At 40.4% G+C, this 14,297-nt stretch overlaps 1 protein-coding gene across 1 annotated transcript; it reads right to left on the reverse strand.

Annotated features, from left to right (window-relative positions):
* Positions 1-4,087: 4,087 nt before the first annotated feature.
* Positions 4,088-7,476, reverse strand: LOC109472969 (GFP-like non-fluorescent chromoprotein). The gene is made up of 7 exons (XM_019772833.1): positions 7,471-7,476; positions 6,823-6,915; positions 6,350-6,498; positions 6,057-6,156; positions 5,097-5,227; positions 4,551-4,661; positions 4,088-4,163 (listed from the first exon to the last, which is right to left on the reverse strand). The coding sequence occupies exons 1-7, from the start codon at positions 7,474-7,476 to the stop codon at positions 4,088-4,090; spliced, it is 666 nt and encodes a 221-aa protein (XP_019628392.1).
* Positions 7,477-14,297: the final 6,821 nt, after the last annotated feature.

The following is a 14,297-nucleotide window of genomic DNA, read 5'->3' on the forward strand; positions in this document are numbered from 1 at the left end:
CTAGGGTTAGGGTTGGGGTTGGTATTTATGTTAGGGTTAGGGATGGTATTAGTGTTAGGGTTAGGGATAGGGATGGTTAGGGTTAGGGCTAGAGTTAGGGTTCGAGTTGAGATCAATGTTTAGAGCTAGGGTTAGACTTACGATGGGGTTAGTTTAGGTTTAGTTTCCCCACATCACGACTAAACCCCTCCCACCCCTTGTCTCAGGTATATTGGAAACCCCCAAGTAGTGTCAGTCATGTATTTGGCAGGATCATGTATATGGCTTGACGAGGGTATTGTGTGGCCCCCCCGTCCCTGGCACGGCGTTTAAATATGCGCAGGGAAACTAGGGCATATCGGCCTCACGTGGGAAGAAACGGGGAGAAAAATATGATACCGTGGGCGGTTTTAAAGTTATAGCTCTCTTCTCAGTTGAGGTAGACTTTTTCTCTAAAATTTATCTAACTCGGTATAATCATTTAATGGTGTATTATTATAAAATGTATAATCATAAATCTATAGCCATAATCATAAAATCAAAACATGGTATCGGCCTCACGTGGGAAGAAACGGGGAAGAAAATATGATACTCCGGGCGTTTTCTAAACCATAACTCTCTTCTCGTGAACTTAACTTGACATTGCACTTGTTAATCAATCAGGGAAGGCACAGTCAAATCATGCATGGTCTAGCATTTAAAAACAATATAAAACAGTAGCAGCAATAATTATTTGTAGACAACAACGATATTATGACATAAATAGGTCAATGATATCCATAAGGAACTGTACGGTATTTACCGGGGGGAGGGCTGGTGCGCTGGAAGTCCGGTCAAAAATTTTTCCATGGCCCTCCCCCAAATCTCAAAAATTTTTCCATGGGCCTCCCCAACAGGTATTACCCGTAATTTCCCGAATAAAGTACGTACCGTATGTTAAACATGAATAGCCATATGTAGGTTGGTCTGAAAAACTCCGTAGTCCTTCATATTATATACAACATGTTTGCTGGCAAATTTCCGATAAATTTCAAATAAATTTCATTTTATGCCACATTTCAAATAAATGTGGCATAAAAAGATATATATATATATGGTAACGACGAGAACAAAACCTAGTCACTGCATTCATTTGCTGTCAGTGCACTGTCAATGGTTGTACAAGAACACGAGGTGGTATTCATACACATGTGCCTTAAACAATCTGTTATTGTTTAGGAGTAACAGTTTACACTTCTCAAGAAACGGAAAACTGCTTTACATTGGCCGAAACCGTGAGGTTATTGAGCTGGTTCCGTGCCCGCGGGTAACCCGTTACTGTTTAAGTGTAGGGCTTTGTTGTGGAACATTCCAATAAAGGGAGCGGGGGGGGGATATGATTTAGAAATTAATGCTGATGATATGATATGATTTGATACAAGTTAGTAAAAGAATAATAGATTTAGGGTTATTCAATTTTGTATTCGTTAGGTAGCTTTTTTTTTACAAAGGGCAACCCTTGCAACAACTTAAAAGAAGGAGCTCGAGTCCGCACATTTGAAACTAACGTTACATTCAATCATGAAAATTATGAAATTTAGACCTTTATTTTGTCAACCGTTATTCAGACCGTTTAGAAACGTGTCACCCTAAATGCTTTTCAGATAGCAGTTTTTGCACAACCAGAACGGCCCTTTATCGCCCCCACTATCTGTGTACACTTCTTAAACTGCTGCTCGGTCGTTGACCTGTTTTTATGCCCGACAGTAACCCAAGGTTCAAGGCGAGAGGGGCCTAATTTTTTTGGACTATACCATTTGGGAACTTTAAGAGGGGAGAACAGGCATTGCTTTTTTACTGGTTTAAGACAATGCTCTCCTTGGTTAAGGGGAAATGCTGAAAATATGACGCAAAATTATCCATGTTAAGGAATTTTTAGTCACTTTCCAGCAGGCAGATTTGGGCATTTTTTTACCAGGAGGAAATACATGACTTTTACATGATTTATTTATGGCATCAATCGCTTAAATCGAATAATATGTTCTGCAGTGGTAAGCTAAGTACGTCAAGCTTCAGATTTTGGCCGGTTAGACGTTTCAGCTACATGTAGTATCCACTAGCTTTAGTCACTGACGAAAGTTAGTGAACCGTTTCCAAAAGCATATCCAGTTGCTTGAGTAACTGCTTTTTGGCGTATCGTATTACCTGGATGTCTAACCTTCACCGACGCTTCAGATTCTCTGTCACTATAGAAACCAGTTATCGCCGCCTCAATACTATGGTAACATACAGTTCTCAGATTGACAATAATTGATGCAAAAATGTTAAAACATTTGCATAAGTCAAATGTTAGCACATATACATAAAAAAATAGGATTAATATGTTCCCAATTGTCTTGACTAAGAAGTGTTAGCCATCAACCTAATAGGGTTCTCATATACTCAGGCCAGTCCACACAGCAAACATATACTGTAATAAAGCGCCCTCTGACAGAACATTAAATAACTGCAGTGCAGGCACACAGAAGGACAAACACCCTCTGATAGACGTATACAAGCGTTGTTACTCCCATGAGGATATTAAGCAAACACGGTGTATCAGTGTCATCAAATAAAGCAAAACATAAACAGTCTACTACAATAAATACACAACGTACTAACAGTAACACTTAGTAGTAATGTAAAAACTCAGTGGTAATTAAAAAATGTAAAAACGCCATTGTAGACTTAACGAAAGCTTTTGAACACAAATACTGCGTTTTACAAGTACAAGTTTACCGGGCAAGCTACCGAGAAAGCACCGTGAAACATGCACTGTTTCCCTTTAGTATTATATATTTGTAGTTGTAAAAACGCCATTGTCGACTTAAAGAAAGCGTTTGAGCCCTAATACTACGTTTTATCATCAAACATTAGTTTATGTTACACAGTCTCTCGCTCTCAGGGACAAACCAATAGGATTAATATGTTCCCAAATGCCCTGACCTAGAGGTGTTGGTCATCAAGCTTCTAGGGTCCTGATGTACTCTGGCCAGTCCACACAGCAAGCATATACTGTACTAAAGCGCCCTCTGACAGAACACTAAATAACTGCATTACAGGCACACAGAGGGACAAACATCGTGATACTCTACCAAAACTGACATTTCTTGCATTCTTGTTGTTCTTACACTAAAAAAATATTTCTTCCCTGAGGGACACAAATATCTCAGCATTATGTGACGTGGAATAGTATATTTACTAGTATCAGTCATTTCCACACAATGATAGAAAAAAAAAACACAAGTCAACAATGAAATCAAGTATACCCAAAGCCTTTATTCCGAATATATGAAGTACAGGTGCCCTGATAAAGGATTCAAGTCTTAAAAAATGGAGACATACTTTAGATGTTGTCACAGTGGTTGTTATTGAAAAGTCGACTTTTCTTAAGTAGTAAATGCATCTAGTTACTTGCCATATATTTAGATGTTTCGACACAGTAAACTTTGATTGAGTTGATTGTTTTTAATCGGCGAACAACCCAGAAAAGAACATATAGGAAATAAAACACCTCTATTCACCATTTAAAAAAATTGCGATGCAGTTTTGATCCAAACTGCAAAGAAGCGCTCGATGGTTTACCCAACTCGAGCAATCCACGGCTTCACAGAACAGAATCAGAACAACTTTCTGTGTGAATGTCTTCAGAAGAATGAACTTTCCCAAATGTTCGACTGCACAACTCCAGTTTTTGTCAAGGGATTTTGCCTTTGCTGCATCTGTCATTCCTTGACAAACACTGGGTACGGCATGCCAACAGTTGAGCGTTTAGGCACTTCCATTTGACTTCTTATGTTGAAAATGACAGACCTAATCTCCAAGCAGATCCCAGGCTGGCATAAGACAGTATCAAATTGGCTCCTCCGGCCAATGGATCTTGCCTGGCCAATTTGATGCTGCCTTATGGTTGATCTTAGGGTGGCATAAGACAGTATCAAATTGGCCAGGAAGTATTGGACCCTCTCTGGCCAATGGATACTACCTGGCCAATTTGATACTGTCTTATGCCACCCTAGAATTTGCTAGACCAACCCTGTTTTAGAATCGTGAATGCCTAAATCGGGCTGAACCAGAGGCTAGCTGCTGCTTACTGGCAGAGATCAGAGAAAACTTTCTCGCGTTCCACCAGGGTGATCTCCGTCTTCGAGGCCTCGATGTCAACCCTATACAACACAAATATAACACAAGGTTATATTTACTACACCTCAATTCCTTTGTTTCAATATTGTATATTTATCTATTTGCCCATGTAATCATCATAGCTCTGTTAAATTACATTGTGCAGATGGCGGCGATAATATAAGTTCAAGGAACCTCTCCTTTGGTCTCTCAGTCACTGACGAAAGGTAGTGAATACTAGCTGAAATGTCTAACCGTTTCCAAAATCATATCCAGTTGCTTGAGTATGAGTGACTACTTGTTGGCGTGTCTTATTACCTGGATGTCTAACCTTCATCGACGTATTTAAGGAACTTATGGGTTTGTCGCCATCTCGTATGCATTCATTTTCTTACTGTTTGGATAAAAAATAAATTTAAAAAAACTCGTACTTGCGGAAGACGAAGAGCGGCATGATGGCCTCCAGGCCTGGCTGCAGGTTTTGGGCGAAGGTAGCGTTGGTCATCACGTTGGCCTTGTAGGTGCCGCCTTTGCCCTTCCCGCTGTGGTGGCAGGGAAAATAGAAGAGACATCTTTAACTTTGTACCTCTGTGCATTGTACTTGCCCTGTGCGTTTAGTGATAATGAGCTGTAAAGTCAACGTAATTCAAAAGTATTACATGTATATGCTTCTGCCAAGTTGATCAATGTTTGATTTGATTTGATATATTGAAACTGGAACAGTGCAATACATGTGGGACAAAGGCGGCTGTTGCTGGTGTTGTGTCCCACACATAGAAACAAATACTGGACAGACAATACTCATTTTCAATGGATTTAATTGGGGAAAGTCATATAATGTGCCTAACCCAAGGACACAAGATCGGTGGCATGTCAAGACTCGAACCCGGGACCTCTTGGTTCCGAGTCGAGCACTCTGCCGTTGCACCACACGACTCCAAGCTGATCAATGTTGAATAAAGTTTGAAGCCCCTCACGTGTAAGTCCAGACGTTGTCGCTGCCGATGGTCCTGTCGCCAAGAACTTGCAGACGCTCGACGTTATTGTCGTGAGCCTGCAGAGAGTTGGTCATCACAGGGCCGTCATCAGGGAACCCGGAACCCACAACCTGCAACATCGATCAATCAATCATCCAGGCCGGCTATGTTTTCTATATGCAATCAGAAAATAGCACATAACAGCTCCCAAAGACCCTGAAGACCCCCCAAACCCCCAGTTTTTGGCATGCTATGGAGGCTAAGCTTTTGCAGCCCCGAAGAAAATCCGCCGCAACCACGATAGACTGGATTGACCAGGTAACCTGGGGCGCTAAAGGGTCGATGAACCATGCCATATGTCTGCATGTCATGGAAGACAAGCCTTCAGGGATCTGTCAGAAAGACAATAAAGACAGGGCGAATGTTTTGTTTTGTTCAACATGATTGGTTAACCGCCTTTAGGCATAACGCACGTGCCCCAGTTTTGTATAGCCAAGCTGTGTAAGATCAGACTGTAAAGTTTTATCCACTCAAACCGGGAAGGACTTCTTTTCGATAAGACTTTACTGTGCGGTGGGATCTTTAACATACTCAAGGTGTGGTTCTCCTCAAACACAGGACCTCCAGCTTTACGTCCTATTCGAGAGGACGTGCCTAATCGAAGCTAGGTACTTACTTTTACCTTAGTCGTGTAAGGAAATAGGTATATATATTATGGTAATATGTACTTTTTACAAGTGGCACAACATTGGGAACTGCCGAACTCTAAACCATACAAGACCACTATGGCTAACCGTTCTGAAATTTTACAGATACCACAAATACGTATTTACTCCTCGCTTTTCTCTGCGTTTACGTTAAGTCACATACTTTTAAGTTTGCCATTATGTGGGTGTTGGACTCCCATTTGAATAAGATAAAGTTCTAAAATCTTTAAGGATTCGGAAAGTTCAGACTCACGTGGAACTCTCCCTTGATCTTGTTGCCCTCGTAGCTGTAGCGGAAGTTGATGCTCATCACGCCGCCGTCCTCGAACTGGAACGTGCGGTGCTTCTCATACCTGCAGGAGGGAGTTTGGAGACAGTTTTAGTTCCTTTGCACTTCCTTTCTGCTTTGCACTGAGCAGAGGCATTTTAAATATGTATATTAGAAATGCACAATAAAAGTATTTAAAACATCGTAAAACGTGCCCTATATGAATGCATTTGAATCGGCTGGAAAAAAAGGATAAGAACAAAAATGGTACTACGCACCCTCCGTTCTTGATGGCGTTTTGGTAGGGAGACATCCCGCTGGGGAAGGGGAGGTACTGGTGGTAGCCGTACCCCAGGTTCGGCCCCAGGATCACGCCGGAGAAGGGCAGAGGACCTTTGGTAGACCTCACGGTGGTCTGCAGCGATCCCTGCACGGTTCGGGCACAAGTTAGAGACGCTCCGTTAGTACTGGTCTTACATGTTGTGTCCCACACATAGAACACATACAGGACAGACAGTATTCATTTCTAAGCTGAGTTAAGTGAGAAAAGTCGTGTTAAGTGCCTTTCGCAAGGGCACAAGATCGGTGGCATGTCAGGACTCGAACCCGGGACCTCTTGGTTCCGAGTCAAGCACTCTGCCATTACGCCATACGACCACACGACCCCACGACCCCAGGCCACCTTTCGATACGAACAGAATCGAATTGGAGTGAAATTTGAGTCAAATACGAAAAGAAAAGCTGCACTTACATCCTTGGGGTTGCCGCTGCCGCCTCCCACCATGTCGAAGGCGTGTCCGTTGATGGTTCCGAAGATGTGGCAATCGTGAGTGGTTGGCAGAGACTGTAACAAAACCGTGCAACATTGTTACAATTAATTTCATTGCAACAAAATTTCATTGCATCGAGATAGGCGCAACTGCTTACTGCGGTAAGATATTTGTCAAATAGGCCTACAGCCTACTATCAAACAAGTCTAATTGCTCGCTTTAGAAACATTTAGACAATTTTCGCCACTTCCATACAAAAATCCGTGTCTCCACGTCGATTCTAAGGGGCGTTAAATCCGCCAGAAATTTTGCCAAACTGTGCACTCACGATTTACTTCTGTAGCAGGCTTTTGATTGCAAAAAGTACCGGCGAAAAATGTCCATAACTACAAAGGTACAATGTGAAATGACTAGGTTTACACGGGAAGTTCTAAAACACTGCCAAAGTTTTAAAAGCCATATGATTAGTTTACCGAACTGCAAACTTGCTTTCAACTGGCAAATGCACCGGCGAAAAAATATCCAAAACTGTCAATGGATTAAAAGCGGTAACAAAAGTACAGGGTGAACATGTACAGGTTTAAATAGTTCTAAAATACAAGCAAAGTTTTTTTTTTTTTAAGTCGTACCATCATTGTGGCGAACTGCAAGCTTTCAACTGATAAATGCACCGGCGAAAATATCCCAAACCATTTGAAATCAGACGGGAATAGAGGTACATACAAGTTGAACATGTACAGGTTTACATGAAAAGTTCTAAAAAACAGGCAAAGTTCTTAAAGTCGTACCATGATTGCTCCGAGTTGCAGTTAAGTCGAGGTGAAGTCAGAAGTCGTCTGAGAATTCGAAGATCTCTGGAGGGAGTTCTCTTCGCAGAGTGTGGTACGGTGCCGGGCCCGCCTTTTTATACACTTTCAGCCCAAAAGTGGGAGGATCTATGACTTAATTATTTTGTTTTGAATGTACTTTTAATTACGATCACATGATCTTCATGTGATATTCAGTCATATGATCGTCTTGAGATCTTTAGTCCTATGATTGTCTTGTGATACCATATCTAGATTGTTTTGTCAGACTTTCCTTTAATCTTTGAAAATCATAATAATAACGAATAATGTAAAAAAACATCGGCCGATCCTGCCCTACTTTTTCCATACAATTGGCCTTATTTACTATCATATGGTATTCATGTGATCTTCAGTCATATGATATTCTTGTGATACTTACAATAAATCTGCTAGATTGTTCTGTCAAACTTTCCTTTAATTTTCGAGAATCATCACAATTATACTGTCAAGGACGAAGAATATATAAAAACATCGGCCTCTTCTGACCTACTTTTCCATACAGTCGGCCTGGTGGTAGTTTGCCCAACAGAGACAAACCTCTTGAAAACCTTCTTGGGAATTTGTTTGCTACTGATAAAAGAGAGAAAGAAACTATGTTTTATGGAATATAGAAGTTAAGATGCATGTGAAATGTGACTACAACGAAACAGACAATTGTACGGACTTAGTCTAGTGAATTTACCGATTTCTTGAAACGTCAGCATTGTTTTCATTCTTTTCCCAACATTGAAATCTCTGTCGAGCGCTCAGTCACATTCGTAATAAGGTTTTAGTATATGGCGTAGTGGATAAAGTCTTTAAAAAGGCTACGACAGAACGTTAACCAACCAACAACAAAATTTTAAAACAGCATGTCCGTAACGAGGCATCTGCATTTTGCCTGCACGTATGTCCGAAGAACGCCCTCAGTTAGCCTCCGTAGCAGGCTTATAGAACTGGGGGTTTGGTGGTCTTCGGCTGTGTTCTGATTAGCCCGGTTCTATATGCAATCAGAAAATAGCACATAAAAGATCCCAAAGACCTTGAAGACCCCCAGATTTTGGCATGCTATGGAGGCCAGCCCTCAGTTTGCTCTCTCTGGTTTGCGATGGTAGGGTCATAGCACAGCCTGGACGGGTGTCCCACTTATACACTAAATGTCGATCTAATATGACGATTAAGTGATATATGCCAAAATAATGAGGCATTTTGTATCTACATTACCCTTCTTTACCGGTTGTCACTCAGCTTCCCACAACCATGCCAGAGAACAAACACGGCAACGTTTGAATCTGCTGACCAGCAGAAAAGAGAATCTATACAAATCTTCTGAAGAACCAACGCCTTAGCTATGGTTTACGGACTTATATCATCTACAGAATTATCCTATAGGAAACCTTGAAAGATTTTATACCATAGTTTTCTGTCACAGAAAAAAGACAAACACTTGTCAAAAACAACAGGATTGGTCGCTTATCTAGTCCAAGGACCTCTTTAACAAGTAGTTTTCGTCCTGAATTTATCTATCTAAAGTTTTAATAACTCAAACGCCGACTGACTACTACTTTTAAAAAAATCGTAACAGAGGCAAAGTTGGCTATGTACAATTTTAGTTAGTAATTTACTGATATGTACATCGGCAGTGTAGTAACTAGAAAAGCAAGCTATCACTTGCTCGTTTTCTAAATGATTCTCCAACCCAGTTTCTTTGCCTGTGCTTAAAAAATGGGCCAAGGTTCTTACTTCCCATGGCCCACATGACAATAGATGGTTATGGTCGCTTCGCTTCTTCCCACAATAACACTGTCCACTGTCATAGATATTCAAGGCTGTCTTGAATGTAGGGCCCAGGTGGGCCAATACATTAATAACAATTACATGACAATCATATGACGATCATATGATCGTCTTGTGAAACTTTGCTAAAGTCTTTTAGATCGTTTTAATAACTATCATATGACAATCATATGATCGTCTTGTGATACTTTGCTTAAGTCTTCTAGATCGTTTTGTAAAATTTTCCATTAATCTTGTAGAATTGTGATTGCACCTTCAAGGAAAAAGAGATCCCAAGTTTTATTTGACGGCATTTTGATATGAGGTTCAGACTGAAAAATTATGTAAAGTCTAAGCGTTAAAAATGGACACCACTTATCAAGTTCTGATTGTTTTCACATTTCTGAAATACTTAACACTATTTTTTTCAATATTCAAAGAGCTTACAATGATGGAATATTGGGTCAGCTTGTGCACAATGTCTACCGCTGATTTCTTTTTTTTTTAATTTCAAAAAGGCTGCCGAGTTTCAAAATTGACAGAGAATCGAGCGTATTTTACCAAGCTATCATGTCACATTGGACGGAGTTCTTTGACCCTTTATAATAAGTGTTTTTTCCAGGAACTCCGAGTGATGAATCTCGATGTCATGACACTTGACAACTCGATCATTCATACCTGATCTCATACCTATAATTAGGTGTAGTCAACTGTAATCAACCGTGTCTTCAGGTGGTTTTAGATGTGAACAAAAACGGGAACTGGATACCGGACACGCACCTGCATCATATGACATCGCCGCTGGAGTTGTACATAGTTTAGCTCACATGGTCTGTAAAATCATTGCAAAGTTCATTGAACCTGCTTTTCAATATGGTAACCTCTTTACAAATACCACTAAAAGACTTCTTGGGTCTCACGTTGCTAGTTTTTACACACATAGATGCGAACGAAACAACTGGAAACGCACCTGCATCATGTGTCATCGCCGGGAGTTGTACATAGTTTAGCTCACATGGCCTGAAAAATGATTGCAAAGTTCATTGAACCTGCTTTTCAATAAGACAACCTTTTTTTTCAAATACCAATAAAAAGACTTCTTGGGTCTCACTTTGCTAGTATTTACACACATAGACGCGAAACCGGACACGCACCTGCATCAAGTGAGGCCGAGTTGTACATAGTTTAGCTTACATGGCCTGTAAAATGATTGCAAAGTTCATTGAACCTACCTTTCAATCTGAAAACCTATATACAAAATACCACTAAAAAGACTTCTTGGGTCTCACTTTGCTAGTATTTACACACATAGACGCGAAACCGGACACGCACCTGCATCAAGTGAGGCCGAGTTGTACATAGTTTAGCTTACATGGCCTAAAAAATGATTGAAAAGTTCATTGAACCTACCTTTCAATCTGAAAACCTCTAAGCAAAATACCACTTAAAAGACGTATTGGGTCTCACTTTGCTAGTATTTACACACATAGATGCGGACAAAACACGAGAACTGGAACCGGACACGCACCTACATCAAGTTACATCGCCGAGAGTTGTACATAGTTTAGCTTACATGGCCTGTAAAATGATTGCAAAGTTCATTCAACCTGCTTTTCTATATATATTATGGTAATCTCTTTTCTAATGCCACTAAAAAGACTTATTAAGTCTCACTTTGCTAGTATTTGCACACATAGATGCGGAGAAAACAACTGGAAACCGGACACGCACCTGCATCAAGTTACGCCGCCGATGGAGTTGTAAAATTATTGTTAAGGTCATTGAACCAGCTTCAATCTGAAAAGTCTTCGCAGTTAGACTCTTAGGACTCTCTGGTCTTTACTTTACATTAGTGCCCATGTAAGGCTTTTTGTGATGTTTTTGTTCGTGTGTTTGTATATGTTTTGCAATGTTAATTTGTATTTGCCAGACAAGTACATGTAACTGTAAAAAAATCAGTGGTATTCGGTATGTTTTTGTACAGACTGTGAGGCTGGTTTTTAGGAATAAACAGTTATTAAACTGTTATTAAAAGTAACGAGCTTGTTTAATGCTTTTCAAGCTGAGAAAAGTCGTCTTTTTGTCTCGTGTACTGTCAGGTATATAAGACTGATTCACTTCTTTATTGTTTATTGGATAAAAAGATTCAAAACACCAATTGAAGATTCTTTCAGATTTATACTATCTGTGAAGCTCACTCCATGTCAATATTTAATATTGAGTAATGGGTACCCCTGTTGAGATATAACTATTAGTATACTAATGGGTAGATTGCAGTGTATATTACTAGTATAAATGACATATAATTGACATGTCAATATTTGTATTGAACCTACTTCGTTGTGACCTGTTCACTTTGTTCACAAATGGATTATGACAGGTATTTTTTCAAACAAATCAAATACTGATTCTTTCATATTTATACTTTTAGTATCAGCAAAGCTCACTCCATGTCAATAACTTAATCACATTTCTTTGCGACCCTTTCTTTAAAGGCATCTCATGCAATTTCAGGGTGGCAAAACTGGAAATATTCTGAATAAGGCAATCTGTATGATATTGACACATACTGTCCCACATTAGCACATTTGAATCAGTATTTCATACTTTAGGCATTTGAAATTGCAAACTTGAAACTGTATTTGTGGAAACAAGTCCCAAGATAAAGTCCGTCATTTTAGGAGAGGCACCGTAAAAACAATCCAGGTCCTTTAAAGTAACCGTTTTTTATCTTTATTTTGTCAGAATTTTGGGCATTTTTGCTCCATAAATGTCGATATACCTTGGGACAGTTTTGTTTTTAATTATGTAGATATTGACTAGAGTATTGAATTGCACTGGTTAAAACAAATTCATAATAACAGGTATTTTTTAAATAAAAAAAAAACTACAGATTTGTTCCATACCTATACTATCACTGAAGCCCAATCCATGTCAATAACCTCATAACCTACTTTCTAGCGACCTGTTCTTTAAAACAAATTCTTGATGACAGGTATTTTTTTTCAAACAATGAACAGAGGCTAATTACAGGGTACGTTTACAAATGAACTGGCCTCTCTCACCAAAAATCTGTGTCTTGACGTCACGATGCCAGCCAGGCGCCGGCTACCTGCTGTGAGCCGTCTGCAAAAACAAACTGGCATTTTACAGGTGGCTGCAGAATTTTTATTTTATCTTAATTCCAACATGCCATCACAAGACGTGCGTGGTGACGGCACACTCAAGTTTTTACAGCTTATGCCGCCACCAACACAGGGGACAATACATGTACAGTACTCATTTTCACCTCAGCGGAGTTCTTTTTTAATAGCCTGTAGTTTTTTTTTATAGCAAGCCGAATCACTGGGTCTCTTTTGGGGGGAGTTGGGGTTACAGTGTGCTTTGTTTCTTATGGCATATCACTTCTATTTGTACTCAAGTTTGTTGTGTCTACGTTCGGCCAGCACAAGAACTCGAGAATAAGTATAAGTCAAAGGAAAATAAGTGCATACGTAAATGCCCCTACCCCCCCCCCTACCCACACACACACACCAAAAAAAAAACGACTCCCAGCCCTAGAGCCTCCAAATTTAATCCAAGCCTTGAGCTAATTCTTCCAACGTCGAAGAAGGAAATATGAAGAAAAAAACCTTGACAAGAATATAGAATACGTCTGAATCATTGTTTTGTACCCATGTTCTACGTACTCAGTCATTTATTCGACCTTCTTGGTCATTTAGATTTTACAATAGAGACACATGTCCTTTCTAGCGTGCTCGTATCAAGTTTGGGGTGTCTTTTGTTGTGATCAGTATAATGAAGTAAGTATTAATCTCCAAGCAGATGTTTCGCTGACCACAAAAGACAGTATTAGGTTGGCCAGACAAATGGATACTGCCTGGCCAATTTGATACTTTTGCGGCCATCGAAACATCTGATTGGAGATTAGTAATTATAAGTATGGCCCAACCAAACGGCGTAGCAGTGGGGACCCCTGGCAGTTAGCTTTTACTAAGCACCAACATGCCCTTTGTACACACGTAGGGCACACTGCCTTAACTTTATGGATGATATCCTCGCGTGCATTGATTTTCACCTGTTTTCAAAAACAAACTTAAAACATCACCTCCGAGGCTCTGGCCTGGCTGACATCCTCCGTAGTCCATGGTAGGGAGCCTGTGGTAACTATAGATGACGTCACCCAGGCTGCCGATGCTCCACGACTCAAGAACTCAGTACATAGTACAGTATCCATTCATGCATTCAGCATGTATCGGCTTGTCGTAAAAGTCGCTATGAACGGCCGCAAATTCACAATACTAGCTTTGCATTCCCGTGCTTTAGAGACATTATTTAATTTTTCAAATTTTTTTTTGCCCGCATTGCTTTACTACTTTGGGGGGGGGGGGGGTCTCAGAGGATGTCTTTAATGATATTAAGTCAGTGTGCCAATTTGCCCTTTGTTCACACCTACTGCGGGCCTTCTCAGTAGCCCCGATATCGCCCAGGTAAACACACCTGACGGAACGTAAACACGCAGGTGAGACGGTGTTACCTGGCGCGTGACCGCCATGAATGCGCTGACGTCAACCAAAGTCAAAGGTTATCCAGGTATCCAGGTAACGGGTCGGGGCCTCAGCAGGGGAGGGGCGGCCGTACTAGACGGTCCTACAGTAAACGTACAGTTTTGCACTCATGATTGAACCTTAAAGTTTAAATGCTTGCTACAAAGGCGTCCTTTTCTTGAAGACACAGTGCAGTACGGTCGTCCCGGAAGGTAAGATAATCGCGTTGGTCTAGGTTTATATAACAATGGAAATATTATGCAGAAAACTTTGTGATGGATGCCCAACACATGGTAACAGAACACA

This window comes from Branchiostoma belcheri, unplaced genomic scaffold, assembly GCF_001625305.1.
Source record: "Branchiostoma belcheri isolate BF01 breed outbred unplaced genomic scaffold, Haploidv18h27 scaffold29, whole genome shotgun sequence".
Lineage (NCBI taxonomy): Eukaryota > Metazoa > Chordata > Leptocardii > Amphioxiformes > Branchiostomatidae > Branchiostoma > Branchiostoma belcheri.

Bases quoted from the DNA above. Each gene is read 5' to 3' on its own strand.
- LOC109472969 (XM_019772833.1), bottom strand. The intron at 6,157-6,349 runs GTGCGTAGTACC...TCCCTCCTGCAG, and splicing joins AACGCCATCAAGAACGGAGG to GTATGAGAAGCACCGCACGT. The intron at 4,164-4,550 runs GTACGAGTTTTT...TGTGTTGTATAG, and splicing joins CCGCTCTTCGTCTTCCGCAA to GGTTGACATCGAGGCCTCGA.